The sequence below is a fragment of the Mobula birostris genome, chromosome 30, assembly GCF_030028105.1.
Source record: "Mobula birostris isolate sMobBir1 chromosome 30, sMobBir1.hap1, whole genome shotgun sequence".
Taxonomy (NCBI): domain Eukaryota; kingdom Metazoa; phylum Chordata; class Chondrichthyes; order Myliobatiformes; family Myliobatidae; genus Mobula; species Mobula birostris.
Window position 1 is genome coordinate 7,539,814 of NC_092399.1, and position 21,606 is coordinate 7,561,419.

A 21,606-nucleotide genomic window follows, 5' to 3' on the forward strand; every position below is an offset into this window, starting at 1 on the left:
AATAACTGTCCTTAACGATGTTTTAGAAGATCTGGCATCACTTTGTAAATTCCTTCAGAAAAGCTGTTTGAATACAATTGAAGCCCTACAGTATGCAAAAGCAATAATTAAAAAGTTCTGGTCACAGTAACTTGGTGATACCGTTTATCGGAGTGTCAAAGTGAAAGATTTGTTTGCATTTACAGGTTCTGACATCAATACTGCACCTATTATTCAATTCATTTAATCTATTAACCAAGTGTGTAATCACTTTGATAATAGATTTCCTGATGATGAGTTACGAGAATAGCAAGCTTTTGACCTTGTTGCTATTGAAAACACCGCCAATTTTGAATTTGGGGAAGAGAACGTTGTACGACTAACAGAAGAATACTCAGCTACTATTAGGAATTACAATGAAAATGTTACCTGAAAAATATCACAGCAAAACTGTGATTTTGAATTTGTTTTTTCCGACTAAGTTAAGGCTTGTTTAATTAAGACATTCACTGACACATGCTTAGAAACAAGGAATTTGAAGAACTGTCCATTCTTCTTGACATTATTAGAACATTTCAAGCTTCTAGTGCTGACAGCAAACGTGGATTCAGTCTTATGACTTTAATCAAATGTAAATCCAAAAAAAGATTCGAAGTGAAACATCTGCGTAATCGAATGAGGATGAGGACTAAGATGTACCTTTCATCGGGATGTGAAATCAATCTGGACAGGGTTCACAGACAATGGATTTGCAATAAAGGCAGACAAATAAAAGTTTACGAAACATGAAAGATTTTCTTTGGTGTACTGTATTTCATTTTACCTTTCCATTAATAAATAAAATCAAAAATATTTGATTTCTCAAATTTCATCCTAAATATTCATAGTATGCATATTTTTCAAAAAACACATTTAAAGTGCCATGCAGTTTTCAGGCTGTGTAAAGTATTCCTGCTCAGAGCAAAACTGTAAAAAAAAGTATTAGAGGAAATGTTGAGTATGACCCAGGTTTGATCACTATACAGGTGTCCCCCGCTTTTCGAATGTTCGCTTTACGAAACCTCACTGTTACGAAAGACCTACATTAGTACCCTGTTTTCGCTTTCAGAAGGTGTTTTCGCTGTTACGAAGAAAGACAGCGCGCGATAAAAGGCAGCGTGCGCCCCGAGCAGCTGCTCTGCCCCGGATTCGGAACGGCATTGCTGAAACACGTTGTATTGAGCAGCCGTTAGCAAGGTGAGTTCTAAGGTGTCGGAAAAGCCTGAAAGAGTAAGGGTGTTACACTTAGCGTAAAACTAGATATAATTAAGCGTTTCGATCGTGGTGAACGAAGCAAGGACAAAGTGAGTTTGGCTTGTGGAAGTTGACGAAGATGATGATGAAGAGGTTTTGGCATCCCATGACCAAGAACTGATAGATGAAGAGCTGATGCAATTGGAAGAGGAAAGGATAACGATCGAAACCGAATGCAGAAAGTGAAGCAACTGCGTGAGATTTTCGCTGCAATGATAAAGTACAACTTTAATCTTGAAAGGGTACGTAGGTTTAGGGGATATTTGCAGGATGGTTTGAGTGCTTACAAACAACTATATGATAGAAAAACGTGCGAGGCTCAGCAGTCAAGCAAGCCTTCCACATCAGCCACAGCAGATGACGAACCTCGACCTTCGACATCGAGGCAGGCAGTCATAGCAGAAGATGAGCTGTCTGCCCTCATCGACGATGAGATGACACCCCCGTGTCCCACCACCCCAACACCCGGGCCCCGGACAGATACTGTACCGATTCGCGAACAACGCAGCAGTAGCTGGGAGCAAACACAGCACATCTTTAAGAAAAAAGCCGAAATAAACATGCTAATTAATTAGGTGCCGCCGACACGTAATTGTCGGCCCAGATCAGTGCCGACTTCCGAATGCATCGCCTATGATCTGGGCAGACAATTATGTGCCAGCGGCACCTAATTAATTAGCATGTTTATTTCGACTTTTTTCTTAATGATGTGCTGTGTGCCTCCCGGCAACTGCTGCATTCTTCGTGGCAATGTATCGGGTCGGCGGCCCGGAGGGTGGGAGCCACTGCATCACTCAGCCTGCGACGACTCAGTCTAACACACCATCATCAGTGGGCTTGGCGCTGTTTTCCTAATTCCGGTAAGTGATACTACACTGTACATACATTATTTCTGCTTTATATCGGCTATGTATTTTTACGTGTTATTTGTAGATTTGGCAGCTTCATAGTTTAAAGGTTACTGGAGAGCGCGTTTATGCCAACAGCGCTTGCGTGAGATTTTCGCTACGGAGATCTGTGCAAGCAGTCGTTGTAGAGAAGTACTGTATTTCTACTTTATATAGGCTGTGTAGTTATCATATCATTCCTGCTTTTACTATATGTTACTGTTATTTTAGGTTTTATGTGTTATTTGGCATGATTTGGTAGGTTATTTTTGGGCCTGCGAATGCTCACAAAATTTTCCCATATAAATAAATGGCAATTGCTTCTTCGCTTTACGACATTTCGGCTTACAAACCATTTCATAGGAACACTCTACCTTCGGATGGCGGGGGAGACCTGTACTCCAGAGTTAACACATTTGTCCTGTAATTGCATGGGTTTCCTCCAGAAGCCCCATTTCCTCCTACATCCCAGGGAGTTGCAGCTGGGCAGATTTACTGGCCATTGCAAATTGTCCTTAACGGACAGCTAAGTTCAATCTGGTGGTGGAGGGTGTGAGGAAGCAAGAGGGCAGATTGTTTTGAAAAGATAAAGAGAACCGTACAATAACTCTAGGTACGACCTACGGAAAGCTACTTTAAGAGCGAAAAACAATTCCGATTGAGGTTAGAAACATAATTAGACGCACGACCGTTCTGGCAGGGTTTGCAGGCCACTACTTCTTAGTTTAAAGCAAAACTTAACATCATGAATGGCAGTGACGCTTCACTCCCAGAGGAGCACACCTTTGATGCACGCTTTAAAAGGGAGAATAAAACTACAACTGTGTGAATCCCTGCAGCATCTAGTGACCCTGTGAGCTCTGCCTCAGAGGCTGACATGTCAGGCCCTGATCATATACCTGGCAGGGCACTGGAAACCTGTGCCACCAACTGGTGGGAGCACTCAAGGATATCTGCAGTCCCTCACTTCTGTGGTTCCCATCTGCTTCAAAAGGACGACAACGATACCGGTGCCCAAGAAGAGCAGAGTGAGAAGCCTTAATGACCATTGTCCAGTAGCATTCATATCTACTGTGTTGAAGTGCTTTGAAAGGTTGGTCGTAGCCCAAATTAACTCCTGCTTAAGCAAGGAGCTGGATCCGCTTCAATTTTCCTATAATGGATGCAATCGCACTGGCTCTCCACTCTGCCTTGGTTCACCTGGAAGATAGTAATACCTATTTCAGAATGCTCCTTATTGATTACAGCTCAGTGTTCAACAGAATCATACCCCCAGTTCTAATCAACAAGCTCCAAACATGGGCTTCTGTACCCTGCTAAGCAATGAGATCCTTAACTTCTTCTGTGGAAGACTACAATCTGTGCAGATTGTTAATAACATTGCCTCCTCACTGACAATCAACACTGGCGCACCTTAGGGATGTGTGTTTAGCCCACTGTTCTACTCTCTCTACACCCATGACTGTGTGGCAAGGCACAGCCCAAACACCTTCTAGAAATCTGACAATGACACAACAATTGTTGGCAGAATTTCAGATGGTGATAAGGAGGTGTTTACGAGTGAGATAGATCAGCTGGTTTACTGGCATCACAGCAACAATCTTGCACTCGACATCATTAAAAGAATTGATCGTGGACTTCAGGAAAGAGAAATCGAGAGAACACACAGCAGTGCTCATCGAGGGAGCAGAAGTGGAAAAGGTGAGCAGTTTCAAGTTCTGGGTGTTAACATTTCTGAAGATCTGTCCTGGGCCCAACATATTGACACAATTACAAAGAAGGCATGACAGTGGCTAATTTTCATTAGGAGTTTGAAGAGATTGGGTATGTCACCAAAGACACACGTAAATTCCTACAGATGTACCGTAGAGTGTATTCTAACCCACTGCAACACTGAGTTTGTATGGCGGGGTCACTGCACAGGATTGGAATAAACTGCAGGAAGTTATAACCTCACCATCTCCATCAGTGGCACGAGCCTCCCAAGCATCGAGGACACCTTCAGAAATGTGGCATCCATCATTAAGGGTCCCCATCACCCAGGACCTTCCCCCTTCTCATTGTTACCAACAGGGAGGAGGTACAGGAGCCCGAAGACACACACTCAATGATTCAGGGACCGTTTCTTCCCCTCTGCCATCAGTTCTCTGAATGGACAATGAATCCATGAACATTACCTCACTATTTTGTTATCTCCTCTCCTTTTACACTACTTGAATATATATTGAATTTATTTTTTCTATTATGCGTTGCAAAACAACAAATTTCAGGACATATGTCAGGTTGATATTAAACCTGATTCTGAGAATAGGTAACATCGGAAAATTACTGGGGTGATGGGATTGTTCCGTGAGGCAGCATGGACTTCTCCAGCGTCACATGGAAATTTGGGATTTATTTATTTGTTTGTTGACAAGCAGCGCAGAATAGGCCTTGAATGGAGGCGAGGGAGGAGGTGAATGGGCAGGTGTAGCAATTTGGCCACTTGCAGGGATATGTGCCAAGAGAGAGATTAGTGGGGAGGAACAATTAGAGGGACAGATTAGTGGGGGAGAAACAGTTGCTACACCTTATCCAAGTGTAACCTGTTGACTAGTGAAGGGAAGGAGTGCTTTACACCTCCTTTGATAGAGACGTATCACCACCCTGCCACCCAGGAATATGTACACTGAGTGAATTGAGCCATATTCTTAAAGCAAATTAAATAGCCAATGAGGAATGAGTGCTGGAGGTATTGAGTGTAACAGGTGAAAAAGCATACAGTTTGCTTGCAAGTTTGAATGCTCCAACCAAACCAGTCGAAATGAGCTTTGCTGATATTATGAAAGTAATGCAGGAACATTTAGAACTGAAACCATCGTTAATTGCAGAATGATTTAAGTTTTATAAGCGGAATCAAAAGGAAAGTGAGTCCATTTCAGCTTACATGGCTGAATTGAAGAGATTGTCTGTGCACTGTCAGTTCAGTAAAGGGCTTAATGATGCACTGAGAGATCTTTTAGTTTGTGGAATCTTTCAAGGAAGCATTCAAAAACAGCTCCAAACTGAAGCACAACTTACATTTAAAAGAGCAGTTGAAATTGTTGTATCAATGGAAACAGCAGCTAGAGACGCAATTGAGTTGCAGTCAGGAATGAAAGTGAGGGTGAACAAAATTGCAGCATCTAAACAGAAACTAGCTTGGCCAAACAAATCATGTTACCGGTTTGGCAAGGCCTCACATACACCGGACCAATGCAGGTTTAAAGGCGAAACCTACAGAGAATGCAACAAGGTAGGGCACATTCAAAGATCATGCCAGGCAGACAAAAATTAATGAACTGCACAGGGAAGAGACAAAAAGTCAAGTTGTTTTTTCAAAAAGAGCACTAATCTGTATGCTGTTGATGAAAAATCTGATAATGATGAGATTGACACAGGACAGGATAGCCATATTCACAATTTGAAAACTAACAACAGACAAACAAAATGGCTTACACAAGACAAGAATGGCGAATTAATTAAAATGGAATTGGACACTGGCTCGGCTGTTTCAGTCATTCCACAAAATTAATTTGAATGGCATTTTAAAGATACTGAACTGAAGCCTGTAGATATCCAATTAAGAACTTACACTGTGGAAAAGATAACTTCTGTGGGAGTAACATTCATAACAGTAACGTACAACAACCAACAAGCCACATTGGGCTTGTATGTGGTAAAAACTAGAGGCCAACATTGTGGGAATGGGATTGGCTGAAACGACGACAACTGATTGGAGATCCATTCACAATTCATATGCCACATTCCCAGCTATAGAATCAGCTGAAAGTGAATTAAGAAAACTACTAGATGCCACAGCAGTGTTCAAGGATAGCACTGCAAACTCAAACATAATAAGAGTAAAGTAGCATTAAATGAAATATATATACCATGTATGTTGAGATACATTCTAAATTGAGTTGTAGTTCATAGCTAATCAGAGAGGAGTATTGTGTATTTAATATTTGAGTAATATTATAAATCTACTGCTGATTAAGTATTCTTTCTTCGTTTAAATGATTCATTATGGTTATATGTAAAAGTATGTAAATGCCATACGTTATTATGCTGTCACATCATCTGTACATGCCTTGCTTAGAGTAAAAACAAATGTACGGAAGTTATCTTCTGGCTTTGTGTTTTTATTTTGATGTTATGGAGTTACAAAACATGACACCTAACTCACTATCTTAAATATCTACACTTTTAATAATGCAATGTGGCTGTAGTTTATACCACTTATGGGATAAAGGAAAGGTACGTGGCGTCCGGAGTTTCTCCGGTTAGCGGACAATTTCCCTCCACGCCTCTCTGATGTAGTGGGGAACCGCGTACGAGGCAAGTTACAGCAATGGTTTGCCATTGCCTTCTGGCGGGTGAGTTTCCAAAGAGATCACCAACTCGTAACCCAGCACGGAGGGAAAGCGTGCCGGGGAGCTGGCTGGATTCGAACTCTGGACCTTTCGTCCCGAAGTCCAACGCTGATGCCACTACGCCACCAGCCAGCTCATTTATGGGATTATCTGCTGTGATTTGGCAAGATATTTTTGCCAACTTTCACTCCTGCAACTCCTACCACCAGGTGGCTTATGCGGGGGGGGGGGGAATCACATGTCACACCATCTTGATTTGGATAGATATGAACTGTTCCTTCATTACAGATAGGTCTACCCGCAAACCTTCATCTACCAGCATTGCAGCAGTAACTTCCGTCATTCAAAAAAAATCAGCTTTTTAAACCGCAACTAGATATGAGCATTAACAGTGTGAGAGTGAATTCTCAGAGGTAAATGTTTGAGATGACAATTGCACCCGCCCTGCTCACGCACTGACTGTTTGTGGGGGAAGAGGCTATGTAGCAATCACACCCGGACCACCAGCCTCAAAAGCAGTTACTTTCCCCAAGCGGTAAGGCTGATCAACACCTCCGCCCACCACTTTATCATTTCTTGTCAGTCACCTTACGTACAGACACACCTGTGCTTGCATCCATCCTATTTATATATAATCAATGTACTGTATGTAAGCTATTTTATGTATTTATATTTACTGCATTATTTAAATTATTGTGTTCTTTATCTTAGCATGCTTGGATATGCTGCTTTGGATCTGAAGTAACAATTTACTTCGCTCTCCTTTGAGTACTGGAAATGACGTCAACCCATCATGAATCTTGAAAGGCATGCTCCTGTGGAAAATGAGTCACAACTAATTCAGGTGCAGGATAAGATGGTGAGAGTAGGAGTAATTACAGTGCATTGGAGAGTATGTTGTAACTGTTTACTTGTGAAGCCCCATTAACAGTGACAATGAGGTAAAATCCCAATTTCTAATGATATGCACTCAGTCTCATGGTAAAAACAGTGCCTATAAAAAATAATTCAACCCCCCCCCCAAGAAGTATTCATGTTTAATTGTTTTACAACATTGAATCAAAATGGATTTAATTTGGCTTTTTTGACAGTGATCAACAGAAACAGACTCTCGTGTCAAAGTGAAAACAGATTCCTACAAAGTGATCTAAATCAGGGGTTCCCAACCTTTTTCGCACTGCGGACCGGTTTCACATTGACAATATTACAATATTCTTGCAGACCGGCCGACCGGGGGGGGGGGGGGGGGGGGGGTGGCAGGGTTGACAAAGGACAAGAGTAGCAGTCAAATATGTTGGGTTTACCCCGAAAAAGACTACAATGACCATGAAGCCTTGCACGGGCATCAGTGCGCATGCGTGTACATGCCGCTATTTTTCTATAAATCGTTTTTGGTGATTCTGTTCGGGGGTGGTGTTAATCACGACCGGAATATCGGTGATAAGTGGCTAATACACTCAATTTCGTTTCTAAAAAGGTTTATCTAACGAATTTAATATTAAACACACAGCGCAGCGCATATTTTCCTCGCATGAATATAGTGATAAGTCAATTATCAGGGGAGGACAGGGGAGCTTGAAGTGTTGAACACAGTGGTAGAGGCAGGTTCGATATTATCATTTAAAGAAAAATTGGATAGGTATATGGACAGGAAAGGAATGGAGGGGTATGGGCTGAGTGCAGGTCGGTGGGACTAGGTGAGAGTAGCATTCGGCATGGACTAGAAGGGCCGAGATGGCCTGTTTCTGGGCTGTAATTGTTATATGGTTATATAAGTCAATAGCATCATAACATTTTAAGTAACGTTTTGATATTAAACACACAGCACATATTTTCCCCGTATGAACATATAAAATCATGGCAACACACCAATATCGCTGAATCAGTGGGAGCCCTGGGCTTGTTTACCTGCAACAAGACGGTCCCATCGAGGGGTGATGGGAGACAGCGATACTCGAAGGGGGTTCCTTATGTCCAGTCTATTCCGCAATTTAGTTTTCGTTGCATTCATTGCAGAGATATGCTGGAAATGGAAGCAACGTTTTCAGTGGTTTCGTGGCTATCTCAGGATATATCTCATGAGCCTTGACTTTGATCCAGAATGCCGGCCGAGATGTTATGTCAAACATACTTTTCAGCCCGTCGTCATTCGCAAGCTCGAGGAGTTGATCTTCTTGCCGCACCGACATGGATGACGTGTGCGTAATGACCTCGCGTGCGTAATGGCTCAACAGTGGGCGTGACAGGGAATGAGGAAAGGTGCAGCTGACTCATATTGCCAAATCATATCGTTTCCTCGCAGCCCGGTAGTGCATGCTTTGCAGCCTGGTGGTTGGGGACCGCTGATCTAAATCACATTACAATAACAGCCTCCCCTGCATGGACTCTGTCTCAGTAAAACAGTCAGTATAATCAAACACCACACACACCCTGGGCGTTCTCTCTTCTCCCCTCTCCCATCGGGCAGAAAATACAGAAGGTTGAAAGACCACACCACCAGCCTGAGAACAGCTTCTATCACACTGTTATCAGACTCTTGGACAGATCTCTTGGGTGATAAGATGGAGTCTTGACCTCATCATTGACCTCAATATGACCTTACACTTCATCGTTTCCTGCACTGCACTCTCTTGATAACTTCCACATTTTATTCTGTTTTGTTATTATTTTAGCTCAGTGCACTGTGTAATGACTTGACCTGTACAAACAGAATGCAAGGCAAGCTTCTCACCGTAAGACACACAAAATGCTGGAGGCACTCAGCATCTCTGGAAAGAAGTCAGCAGTTGGTATTTGGCCAAAACGCTTCATCAGGACTGGAAAAGAAGATGAGAAGTCAGAGTAAGATGGTGGGTGGGGGGGGGGGGGCGGGAGGAAGAAGTACAAGGTAGTAGGTGACAGGTGAAACCAACTGAGGAGGAGGGGTGAAGTCAAGAGCTGGGAAGTTGATTGGTGAAAGAGATAAAGGACTGGAGAAGGGGGGAATCTGACAGGAGAGGACAGAGACCATGGAACAAGGGGAAGGGGGAGCACCCGAGGGAGATGATGGTCAGGTAAGGAGATAAGGTGAGAGACGGAAACAGGAATGGGGAAGGGGGGGGGGCAATTACAGGAAGTTCGAGAAATCGATGTTCATGCCATCAGATTGGAGGCTACCCAGACAGAATACAGGATGTTGCTTCTCCAACCTGAGTACATGTTGCTTTGGATTTCCAGCATCTGCTGATTTTCTCATGTTTGTGAAGCTTTTCACTGTACATATGACAATAATAAACCAGTACCAAACCAATACAATAATCCTTGTAAACTCTTCAAAGCTTTCTGACTCTTACAGCCTTTTTCATAGTGAGATTTAGGCACACCCCCGCTATATTAATTTCCTGAATAAAAACATCTCAACTCCTCCCTAATTCTTCTACCAATTAATTTAAATCCAGGGGCCCCAAATTAGTGTCCTGTCTGATCAGGGAAAAAGGTCTGATTTGTTCATTGACATATACAATTTTATACACCTTGGTTAAAATACCAATAACATATACTGACTGTTTATTGGGACACATCAGGACCAGTACATTTTGGCCCAATTAAGCAACCATCCCAATTAGCCAAAGTTTCATGGAAATAATTAAAAATGAATAAAAAGGACAAACTACTGTTTAACTGAATAATAAATTATACATTTAAATAATATACAGAATGAATCAGAACACTACCAGTATTACTGCAGTACTATAAAACTGTGTATTAGTTTCCATCCAGGGAGTCAGTGTGGACATGGTGGAGGATTACAAATACCTGGGGATACAAATTGACAATAAACTGGACTGGTCAAAGAACACTGAGGCTGTCTACAAGAAGGGTCAGAGCCGTCTCTATTTCCTGAGGAGACTGAGGTCCTTTAACATCTGCCGGATGATGCTGAGGATGTTCTACGAGTCTGTGGTGGCCAATGCTATCATGTTTGCTGTTGTGTTCTGGGGCAGCAGTTTGAGGGTAGCAGACACCAACAGAATCAACAAACTCATTCGTAAGGCCAGTGATGTTGTGGGGATGGAACTGGACTCTCTGACGGTGGTGTCTGAAAAGAGGATGTTGTCCAAGTTGCATGTCATCTTGGACAATGTCTCCCATCCACTACATAATGTACTGGTTGGGCACAGGAGTACATTCAGCCAGAGACTCATTCCACCGAGATGCAACACTAAGCGTCATAGGAAGTCATTCCTGTCTGTGGCCATCAAACTTTACAACTCCTCCATTGGAGGGTCAGATACCCTGAGCCAATAGGCTGGTCCTGGACTTATTTCCTGGCATAATTTACATATTACTATTTAATTATTTATGGTGCAACTGTAATGAAAACCAATTTCCCCCAGGATCAATAAAGTATGACTACGACTAATAGTTATTGACAGAGGAATTCAATCAGTGGACACTGCCGCGTTCTTCCGATTGACTGTAAATTAACAAAATCAGCAGACACCTAGTGCAGATAATGGACTGTCTTCATACAATGCTTTCACTGACTGCATCCTCCATGCCTTCATTTTCATTGTAACGTTCAAGATGCTTGTCAATGTCTTCAAATTCTTTGCAGCTCCTAACTTGTTGAATCATTGCATTTTCATTCCCGACCATTTCTGATATCTCTAAGCCTGACTGCTTGAAACTGCAGTGAGCAGATCAGTTCCAAATTATCTTACTGCTTATTTCTCACCAACTACCAGTGACAAAAATCACTGCTTTTTCAACACAAGCACACGGAACCGACGACATTTAAAAACCGCCCGCTCTAAGCATGGTGAAACACTACAGGCGACAGATGCTAGTTAGAAACTTCAGCAACAGTCTCCTGTCCCAATTAAGCAGCAAAATGTCCCAAATAAACGAAGGGAATCTCAGTTATTTTATCAATTTGATTTTGTTCTTGTCCCAAATAAGCGATTGCTCTGATTAGCCGATGGCCCAGTAAACCGAATCCACTACATCACAGAAAGCAAGTGTCCTAATGCGAGACACCAAGTCACTGAAATCTCTCTCAACCTTTATCTTTTGTTTTCTCCCTCAGAATATTTTAACCCAACAGGTCCCAGATCCCAGGAAATTTTATTAATCTAGATTAGAGGTTCCTAAATATTTTTATGCCATGGACCGAGGGGATCGTGGACACCTAGATGTACTGTATCAAATGAGCTACTGTCAACGGCAAACACGAGGAATTCTGCAGATGCTGGAAATTCAAGCAACACACATCAAAGTTGCTGGTGAACGCAGCAGGCCAGGCAGCATCTCTAGGAAGGGTCTTGGCCTGAAACGTCGACTGTACCTCTTCCTAGAGATGCTGCCTGGCCTGCTGCGTTCACCAGCAACTTTGATGTGTGTTACTGTCAACGGCATTAGCAGCAGCTATTGTGGTTTTTCTACAAGTGACTCAATTTTAAAACTAGTGGTTGTAAAGACATAGGGGTCATAGAAAAGTACAGCACAGAAAAAGGCCCTTCAACCCATCTAGTCTGTGCCAAACAATTTAAGCTGCCTATCTCCATCGACCTGCACCAGGACCATAGCCCTCCATACCCCTACCAACCTTGTATCTATCCAAACTTCCCTCAAATGTTGAAATCGAGCTCAAATGCACCACTTTCACTGGCAGCTTGTTCCACGCTCTCACAACTCTGAGTGAAGAAGTTTCCCCTCATGTTTCCCTTAAACTTTTCACCTTTCACCCTTAACTCATGGCCTCTCGTTGTAGTCCTGCCCAACCTCAGTGGAAAAAGCCTGCTTGCATTGACCCTACCTATACCCCTCATAATTTTGTATATCTCTATCAAATCTCCCCTCAATCTTCTATGTTGTAAAATACGTAAAATATAAATACAAGTGCAAGTTTTCCTTTTCAGCCGTCTTCACTAACTGGGACTCGACTGAAATGAGAATTGTGTGTGAAATGTCAACAACTCAAGGCACCATCAGAGGATGCAGATGTTGATTCTATCAATAATCTATTAACTCCTGAAGCAAGCAGATCATCATTAGTCTGCACTCCTGTCAAAATGCCACAAAAAACAAACAGAAGCAGGTGGAAGTCCTCACAGATCAAGTACAGTACTGTGCAAAACCCTCACACACAGAGTGAGGGTGCCTGAGGCTTTTGCAAGAGACTGTATATGTCAACATGGAGTGGAGGGGTGTGGGGCAGATGGCAGAGAAGGAGTGCCAGGGGCAGGGGCTGGCACAGGTGCAGACACACCCAGCCCTGAGACACTAGCAAGGTCATTCGATTCCAAACAATTGGTTTATCGATCATTACAGAATGTCTCTCTGGTACTTCCTGCTCCCTCCCCTCTCCCCCTTCCCTTTTCCCAACCATGATTCCCCTCTCCCTGTCCACTTCCCATTCTCAGCTCACAATACAGACCCAAATCAGAATCAGGTTAAAAAGCTGATTCTCACTTCATGAAATTTGTTCCTTTTTTTTTGGTATGGCAGCAATACATAAAATTACTACATTATTGTGCAAAAGTCTTAGGCACCTTAGCTACACATACATGCCTAAGACTCGTGCACAGTACCGTAGATTGTAACATCAAAACATTCAGTTCACATCATCGTTTGCGATGCGCTGGAGAAGCCCACAGTGTTGTCATCCTTCGAATGCCAAAGCATCATGCCCACGACTTACTAACCCCCAACCTGGAACGTGGGAGGAAACCGGAGCACCCGGAGGAAGCCCACACGGTCACAGGGAGAACGTACAAACACCTTACAGGCAGCGGCGGGGAATTGAACCCGGGTCACTGGTACCGTAAAGAGTCGTGCTGCCCGTTACACTAGCGTTAGTACTGAATTAGTGCTGGAAAGATGTGCTGTGTCTGAGAGAGTGGAAGGGGTGAGAAACAACATCTACAAATGAAGAGCTGATTCTTACGTCACCACCTTCCTACCCTTACAGCATTCCGAAGGGACCACTCTATTTGGTCCACTTCCACCTTTACCTCCGGAGTGGCAAAGACACAGCGGGAAGTTTCCACCTCGCTGCTCCAATCCTGGACACTAGTACTACTAACCCGAAGACCGGTCTCAGCCCGAAACGTTGACCATCTATTCACTTGACCTGCTGAGTTTCTGCACCATTTCGTTTGCTGCCTGGTGCTAATATATTATTGTGACTGGAAGTGCTGTAATAACACCTACACAACACAGCGCGTGTGTGTGTGGGGGGTGAGGGGGCGCATTTTGGACGAGTAGCAGTTAACGCAATGCTCTTACAGTTCAGGGCGTTCCAGAATTTACAGCTCAATTCTGGCATTGCCTGTAAGGAGTTTGTACGTTCTCCCCGTGACCGCGTGGGTTTCCTCCCTCAGTCCAAAGACGTGCTGATTAGCGGGTTAAATGGACAGTGTGGTTAGGCAAGGGTTAAAAAGTTAGACAGCTGGTTGGGCCGGAAGTTGTCTATTCGGTACTGAGCTGTGTTTTGCCATCTTGGTCCCAGAGGAACGCTGTTCGATTTAGCTGAACCACAATTAAACTTGAACTTCGTATTTCTCTAGGCCATCTGGTTTCCTTGCATATTCTAGTTTTAATTCAGCCAGTATGAATACTCCTCCTCCTTCCCCCTCCTTATTCTGCACCCTTCTTTTCCAGTCCTGATGAAAGGTCGCGGCCTGAAATGTTGACTGTTTACTAATTTCCACAGATGCTGCCTGACCTGCTGAGTTCCTCCAGCACTAGACAACTGCAGAATCTCTTGTGTTTATGCTACTTGGTGGGTTGATTGGACATTGTAAATGCCCCATAATGTAAGTGGGTGGTGCAATCTTTTCTTGGGCTGGGGTGGGGGGAGGAGGAGGAAATTGATGGGAATGCAGGCAGATCAATCTCGAGAAAAAACAGAGAGGCAAATAGAATTGCTCGATAAGCTAACATAGAATCAATGAGCCAAAGACGACCTTCTGTATCATAAGAAAGTGCCACCTGATGAGGTTGCACTTCTATAAAACAAGCACACTGCCTTTGGTTTGTACTATTATGATATTTCCTACACTGGAGAAATCAAATGTCTAGGGTGCATCACAACCTGGTGTGGAAGTTGTCCTGTCCAAGACCGGAAGAAGCTGCAGAAGATCGTGAACACGGCGCAGCATATCACACAAACCAATCTTCCGTCCGTGGACTCACTTTACACCGCACGCTGTCGGAGCAGTGCTGCCAGGATAATCAGGGACATGACCCACCCAGCCAACACACTTTTCGTCCCTCTTCCCTCCGGGAGAAGGCTCAGGAGCTTGAAGACTCGTACGGCCAGATTTGGGAACAGCTTCTTTCCAACTGTGATAAGACTGCTGAACGGATCCTGACCCGGATCTGGGCCATACCCTCCAAATATCCGGGCCTGCATCTCGGATTTTTTGCACTACCTTACTTTCCATTTTTATACTTTCTATTTATGATTTATAATTTAAATTGTTTAATATTTACTATTGATTTGTAATCCAGGGAGCGGGAAGCGCAGAATCAAATATCGCTGCGATGATTGTACGTTCTAGTATCAATTGTTTGGCGACAGTAAAGTATAAAGTATATGGGTTACTGCTTTGCAGAAACCCACCAGCAAATCTGCAAGGGTGACCTTGCATTTAGTGAACAATCTCATTAATTCGCTGCTTCATTCCCACTTTCAACCTCATGCACTGTTCTAATGTTCTCAAGGACTGGGAGTGTATTCGGCTATATGCGGGCCAAACAGTGAATTTAATTTAATTTAACAGTCACTACTTCTTCCCCCTCCCCTCTGCCCTGACACCACCCCCAACCCCGAAACAGGTGTCCTTTTCCTATTGTTTCAAACTGTTTCTTTTTTTGTCTTCTGTCCCCAGTTACTGTTTCTTTTAAGTAATTGTTACCTGGACAATTTTGGTCCGCAGCTGATGGCAAGGAACTCTCTGTTCTCTCTACCCCTTCCCTGCAACTTCTGTTTTGTCATTTTTCCCACTGTGTCAAATGGTCATAGCATATAGAAAAGTACAGCACAGAAATAGGCTCTTTGGTCCATCTAGACCAGGGATGGCCAACCTGTGGCCCACTGGATGATGATAAGTGGCGCATTTCACCCTAGTGATAATAATAAAAAAGTAAGCCTACTCATGCAAAAAGTATTCACCAAAAACCGATTTGTAGAAAAGAACTCTTTAACAGGAATTCAAGTAGCTTAGAGCTAGAAATGGGTTTTACTGAGAATAAATCTAAAACTTAGCAATTATTTTCAGTGATTTTATTATTTCGTGCACATCTTTTGGCGAATATTATCTTCTTTCACACTAACCTGTTTTCAATTTTAAAAAATGTTCAATGAGTTAAACTAGGAAAGGAGGACTTTTGTTCTGCAGTGGCGCGTCAGGATCAAACAAGTATCAAACGTCTATTGAGCAGTTATGGAACGCCAGGCATCTGCACCAGCGGTGCGTCGCAGGTTTTTGCCAGCCAGTTTACAATTGACACTCGTGCACTGTGGAGTTGTGCTTTGTTCGTCCTTTGTAAACATTTGCAGTTTCATACTTGTTCAAAAATTAACCCTCGTTTTTACATTGTTACCCATCACAGTGCAAAAGAAAATGAGCAAAAGAAAAGCAGGAAGTTGTGAAAGTTTGGCGACGACAGAAGTGTCCTACGAAATTGCTTTAGCGTTGGCCAAAAAAAGGAGGTCTTTCTCTGATGGAGAAGAAATTGTTAAGCCTTGTCTCCAAATATTTGCAAGATGTCTTGGTGATAAAAATATCGAAAGGAAAGGAGACGAAATTGCTCTGTCAAAGCAAACAGTTACGAGACGCACCAAAGAACTCTCTCAGGATGTATCTGAGCAACTGAAAGACCCTGTCCATGCTTACACTTTCTTTTCTTTAACTTTGGATAAACCTGCTGACTTATGTGATGTAGCCCAGTTAAGCATTTTTAGAAGAGGAATTGATGATAATTTTAGTGTCATTGAAGAACTTATCGGTCTTGAGTCGCTTCATGGAAAAACAAGAGGATCAGACATATTTGACAAAGTAAAATCATGCCTAGAAAATCTACAACTAGATCCTAGTAAAGTCATCGGTGTTTGCACTGATGGAGCGCCGTCAATGATAGGTAAAGCTGCTGGGACGACAAATTTGCTTGAAAACTTTTTAGGCCGTCCTCTGCTAAAATATCACTACATTATACACCAAGAGTCACTGTGTGGAAAAACTTTAAATTTGCAGCATGTTGTGTTACTGGTTGTGAAATGCACGAATAAAATTAGAGCAAGAGGATTAGTCATAGTCATAGTCATACTTTATTGATCCTGGGGGAAATTGGTTTTCATTACAGTTGCACCATAAATAATAAATAGTAATAAAACCATAATAGTTAAATAGTAATATGTAATTATGCCAGGAAATAAGTCCAGGACCAGCCTATTGGCTCAGGGTGTCTCATCCTCCAAGGAAGGAGTTGTAAAGTTTGATGGCCACAGGCAGGAATGACTTCCTATGACGCTCTGTGTTGCATCTCGGTGGAATGAGTCTCTGGCTGAATGTACTCCTGTGCCCAACCAGTACATTATGTAGTGGATGGGAGACATTGTCCAAGATGGCATGCAACTTGGACAACATCCTCTTTTCAGACACCACCGTCAGAGAGTCCAGTTCCATCCCCACAACATCACTGGCCTTACGAATGAGTTTGTTGATTCTGTTGGTGTCTGCTACCCTCAGCCTGCTGCCCCAGCACACAACAGCAAACATAATAGCACTGGCCACCACAGACTCGTAGACCATCCTCAGCATCGTCCGGCAGATGTTAAAAGACCTCAGTCTCCTCAGGAAATAGAGACGGCTCTGACCCTTCTTGTAGACAGCGTTAGTGTTCTTTGACCAGTCCAGTTTATTGTCAATTCGTATCCCCAGGTATTTGTAATCCTCCACCATGTCCACACTGACCCCCTGGATGGAAACAGGGGTCACCGGTACCTTAGCCCTCCTCAGGTCTACCACCAGCTCCTTAGCCTTTTTCACATTAAGCTGCAGATGATTCTGCTCACACCATGTGACAAAGTTTCCTACCGTGGCCCTGTACTCAGCCTCATCTCCCTTGTTGACACATCCAACTATGGTAGAGTCATCAGGAAACTTCTGAAGATGACAAGACTCTGTGTCAGTAGTTAAACTGATGAGAATTCAGAGAATATTGTGAAATGCTAAATTTGGAATATGGCGATCTCATCCTTCATTGGAAGGTGAGCTGGCTTTCTCGAGGACTGGTTCTGAGTAGATTTTGGAAACTCAAAAATACTGTTCATCATTTTCTAGAAGAGAAAAATGGGCTGCCTGTTGCATTCACCAGCAACTTTGATGTGTGTTGCTTGAATTTCCAGCATCTGCAGAATTCCTGTTGTTTGCCTGAGGAAAAAGCCCTTTTATGTGATAACAATTGGCTATTTGATTTAGCATTTTTAGTTGATGCTACCAGCCATCTCAATTATCTAAATTTGAAACTCCAGGGCAAGAACAAATTGTTAGCTTAATAAATGACAGCAATGCATTCAAGATGAAGTTGAAACTGTTCACCTCTCAATTAGAAAATGAGGATTTGAGCCAGTTTCCGGACTTAAAAGAGCAGAGTGAATGTGCTGAAGATAATGACAACTTTACAAAATATATTGAAAAAAATCAGGTTATTGCAAGAGTCATTTGAAAGTTGTTTTCGTGATTTTGCTAAAGAAGAAGACTGCATACTTGCATTTCTAAACCCATTTTCACTTAGTGAACAAAAAAACCATGAAGATACCTAGTAACATACAAATGGAACTTATTGAATTGAAAACAAATTCATTATTGAACATGCAATTTGATGAGCTTCCCTCAGTCCCAAATGCTCCTGACATGATTAATTGCTGGCGATCATTACCGTGAACATGTTCCAGAACTGAGAAAATTTGCCCAGAGTTATACCTGTCATTTCGGAACGACGTACAGATGTGAACAAGCATTTTCAGCCATGAAATTGATTAAAAACAAAACGCAGTCGCGATTGACTGATTCAAATTTGAAGGATTCTCTGCTGCTCTCAGTAACTAATTTAACTCCAAGCATTAAAAGCTTGGCTAAATCAAAACAGACTCAAAAGTCTCGTTAAGGTAAGTAATGTTTATCTTGTTTTTATATTAAATCAATATATCATGTAAAAATGCTAAAGATGTCTATATTAACAAATTTTTACAAGAATTGAATGGGGGTACAAGAGTTGTATGGCGCATCTGAACTCGTGTGTGACAAAATTGACGCATGGAATGTGAAAGGTTGGCCACCCCTGATCTAGACCATGCCAAACATTTAAACTGTCTACTCCCATCAACCTGCATCAGGACAATAGCCCTCCATACCCCTATCATCCCTGTACCTATTCAAACAATCCTGTACTCAATACTTTGATTTATGAAGGCCAATGTGCTAAAAGCTTTTCTTATGACCTTATCTACCTCTGACTCCACTGTCAATGAAGTATGGACCTGTATTCTCAGATCCCTTTGTTCTACTACACTCCCTAGTGCCCAACCATTCACTGTGTAAGACCTACCTTGATGGGTTCTACTGAAGTGCAGCACATCGCACTTGTCTGTACGAAATTCCATCTGCCATTTTTCAGCCCATTTTTCCAGCTGGTCCAGATTTCGCTGTAAGCCATGCTAGTTTTCCTCACTGTCCACTACATCCCCAACCTTGGTGTCATCTGCAAACTTGCTGATCCAGTTAACCACATTATCATCCAGATCATTGATAAAGATGACAAACAATGGACCCAGCACCAATCCCTGCGGCACTTCACCAGTCACAGGCCTCCAGTCAGAGAAGCAACCATCTGATACTACTCTCTCGCTTCTCCCTCAAAGCCAGTATCTAATCCAATTTATAACCTCACCTTGAATGCCAGGTGACTATAAGATTGGTTAGACATGGCCTACCACACACAAAGCCATGCCGACTATTCCTAATTAGTCCAAGTCTCTCCAAATACACATTTACCTGGTCCCTCAGAGCAGCGGTCCCCAACCACCGGGCCGCAAAGCATGTGCTACCGGGCCACGAGGAAACGATATGAGTCAGCTGCACCTTTCCTCATTCCCTGTCAGGCACTGTTGAACTTGAACATAGGGTTGCCAACTGTCCCGTATTTGCCAGGACATCCCATACATTGGGCTAAATTGGCTTGTCCCTAACTTCCCCCGCTAAGGTAGAGCGTTCCTATGAAACCTTTTGTGCCGAAATGGCGTAAAGCGAAGAAGCAATTACCATTAATTTATATGGGAAAAATTTTTGAGCATTCCCAGACCCAAAAAATAACCTAACAAATCATACCAAATAACACATAAAACCGAAAATAAATAACACTAACATATAGTAAAAGCAGGAATGATATGATAAATACAGCCTATATAAAGTAGAAATAATGTATGTATAGTCAGGAAGATGAAGGCAAAATTGATTAGTGGGAAAAACATCAGCACATACGTGCATGCGCATATCTCACGCGCAAGGCTTCATGGTCATGGTAGTCTTTCCTGGGGTAAAGTGTCCCGGGATTTGACTAGGAAGAGGTACAGGAGCTCTTCCTAGAGATGCTGCCTGGCCTGCTGCGTTCACCAGCAACTTTTATGTGTGTTGCTTGAAATTCCAGCATCTGCAGATTTTCTCCTGTTTCTGGGATTTGACTGCTACTTTTGTCCCTTATTTGGGAGTGAGAAAGTTGGCAACCCTAACTGTAAAAGACATGTTGAGGTGAGTTTAACCCTACTTGAACACCCCCCGCCCCCGCCCCTCCGGTCAGCCGGTCCGCAAGAATATTGTTAACATTGAACCGGTCCGTGGTGCAAAAAAGGTTGGGGGGAGCCCTGCCTTAGAGTACCCTCCCCCTAATGATGTCAGGCTCATTGTAACTTCCTGGTTTATTTTTAGAGCCTTTTATAAACAGCGGAACAATACTGGCTATCCTCTAGCCCTCTGGTACTTCACCTTCGCTAAGGATGATTTAAATAACTCTGCTAGGGTCCCAGCAATTTCTTCACATGCCTCCTGCAGAGTCTGATGGAACACCCAGTCAGGGCCTGGGGATCTATCCACCCGAATTTGCCTCAAGACAGTAAACATCTCCTCCTCTGTAATCTGTACAGGGTCCATGAAGTTAATGCTGCTTTGCCTCACTTGTATAGACTCTGTTTTCATCTCCTGAGTAAATACAGGTGCAAAAAAAATTCATCTAAGATCTCTCCCATTTCTTTTGGCTCCTCACATGGATTACCATTCTGAACTTCCAGAGGACCAATTCTGTCCCTTGCAATCCTTCTGTTCTTAACGGATCTGTAGAATCCCTTAGGGTTCTCCTTCACCTTGTCTGTTAAGGCAACCTCAAGCCTACTTTTAGCCTTCCTGATTTCTCCAAGTGTTCTCTTGCATTTCTTATACTCCATAAGCACCTCATTTGTTCCTACCCGCCTATATCTGCTATGCAACTTTTCTTTCTTAACCAGGGCCTGAAAATCTCTCAAAAGCTAAGGTTCTCTGAACCTATTATCTTTACCTTTTATTCTAACAGGCACATACAAGCGTTGTACTCTCAAAATTTCCACTTTTGAAGGCCTCCCCCTTACCAAGTACACTTCTGCATGAAAGCAGCCTGTCCCAATTCACACTTGCCAGATCCTTTCAAATACCATCAAAACTGGGCTTTCTCCAATTCAGAATCTTAATCCACGGACGAGAGCAATCTCTTTGCATATTTACTTTGAAACTAATCGCATTATGATCATTAGATGCAAAGTGTTCCCCTACACAAACTTCTGTCACCCGCCCTGCCTCATTCCTGAATAGCAGATCTCGTTGAGACTTCCAGGTACTGGTTAACATTTTGTCAGAGTTTGTGTTTTTTGCAGATATGAATTGTGGAGGAAATTCTCTCCAAACCCCATTCTCTTGTGTCACTGCCATTTCTGTGGGACACTCTTGTTATTTATATTAGAAATAAGATAACTTAAAAGC

General features: G+C 42.8%; 1 protein-coding gene across 4 annotated transcripts in view; it reads right to left on the reverse strand.

Moving 5' to 3' along the window:
* slc9a1a (solute carrier family 9 member A1a) overlaps positions 1 to 21,606 on the reverse strand; it is a 66,144-nt gene that overhangs the window by 39,753 nt on the left and 4,785 nt on the right. The window contains exon 1 of one of the 4 annotated variants that reach the window (XM_072247386.1): positions 8,462 to 8,730. The exons of the other annotated variants lie outside the window; for them this stretch is intronic. Coding sequence (XP_072103487.1) covers positions 8,462 to 8,564 — 103 coding nt within the window. The 5' untranslated portion in view covers positions 8,565 to 8,730. Of the gene's footprint in view, positions 1 to 8,461; positions 8,731 to 21,606 lie in introns of those variants that run through there. 4 annotated transcript variants of the gene reach the window in all.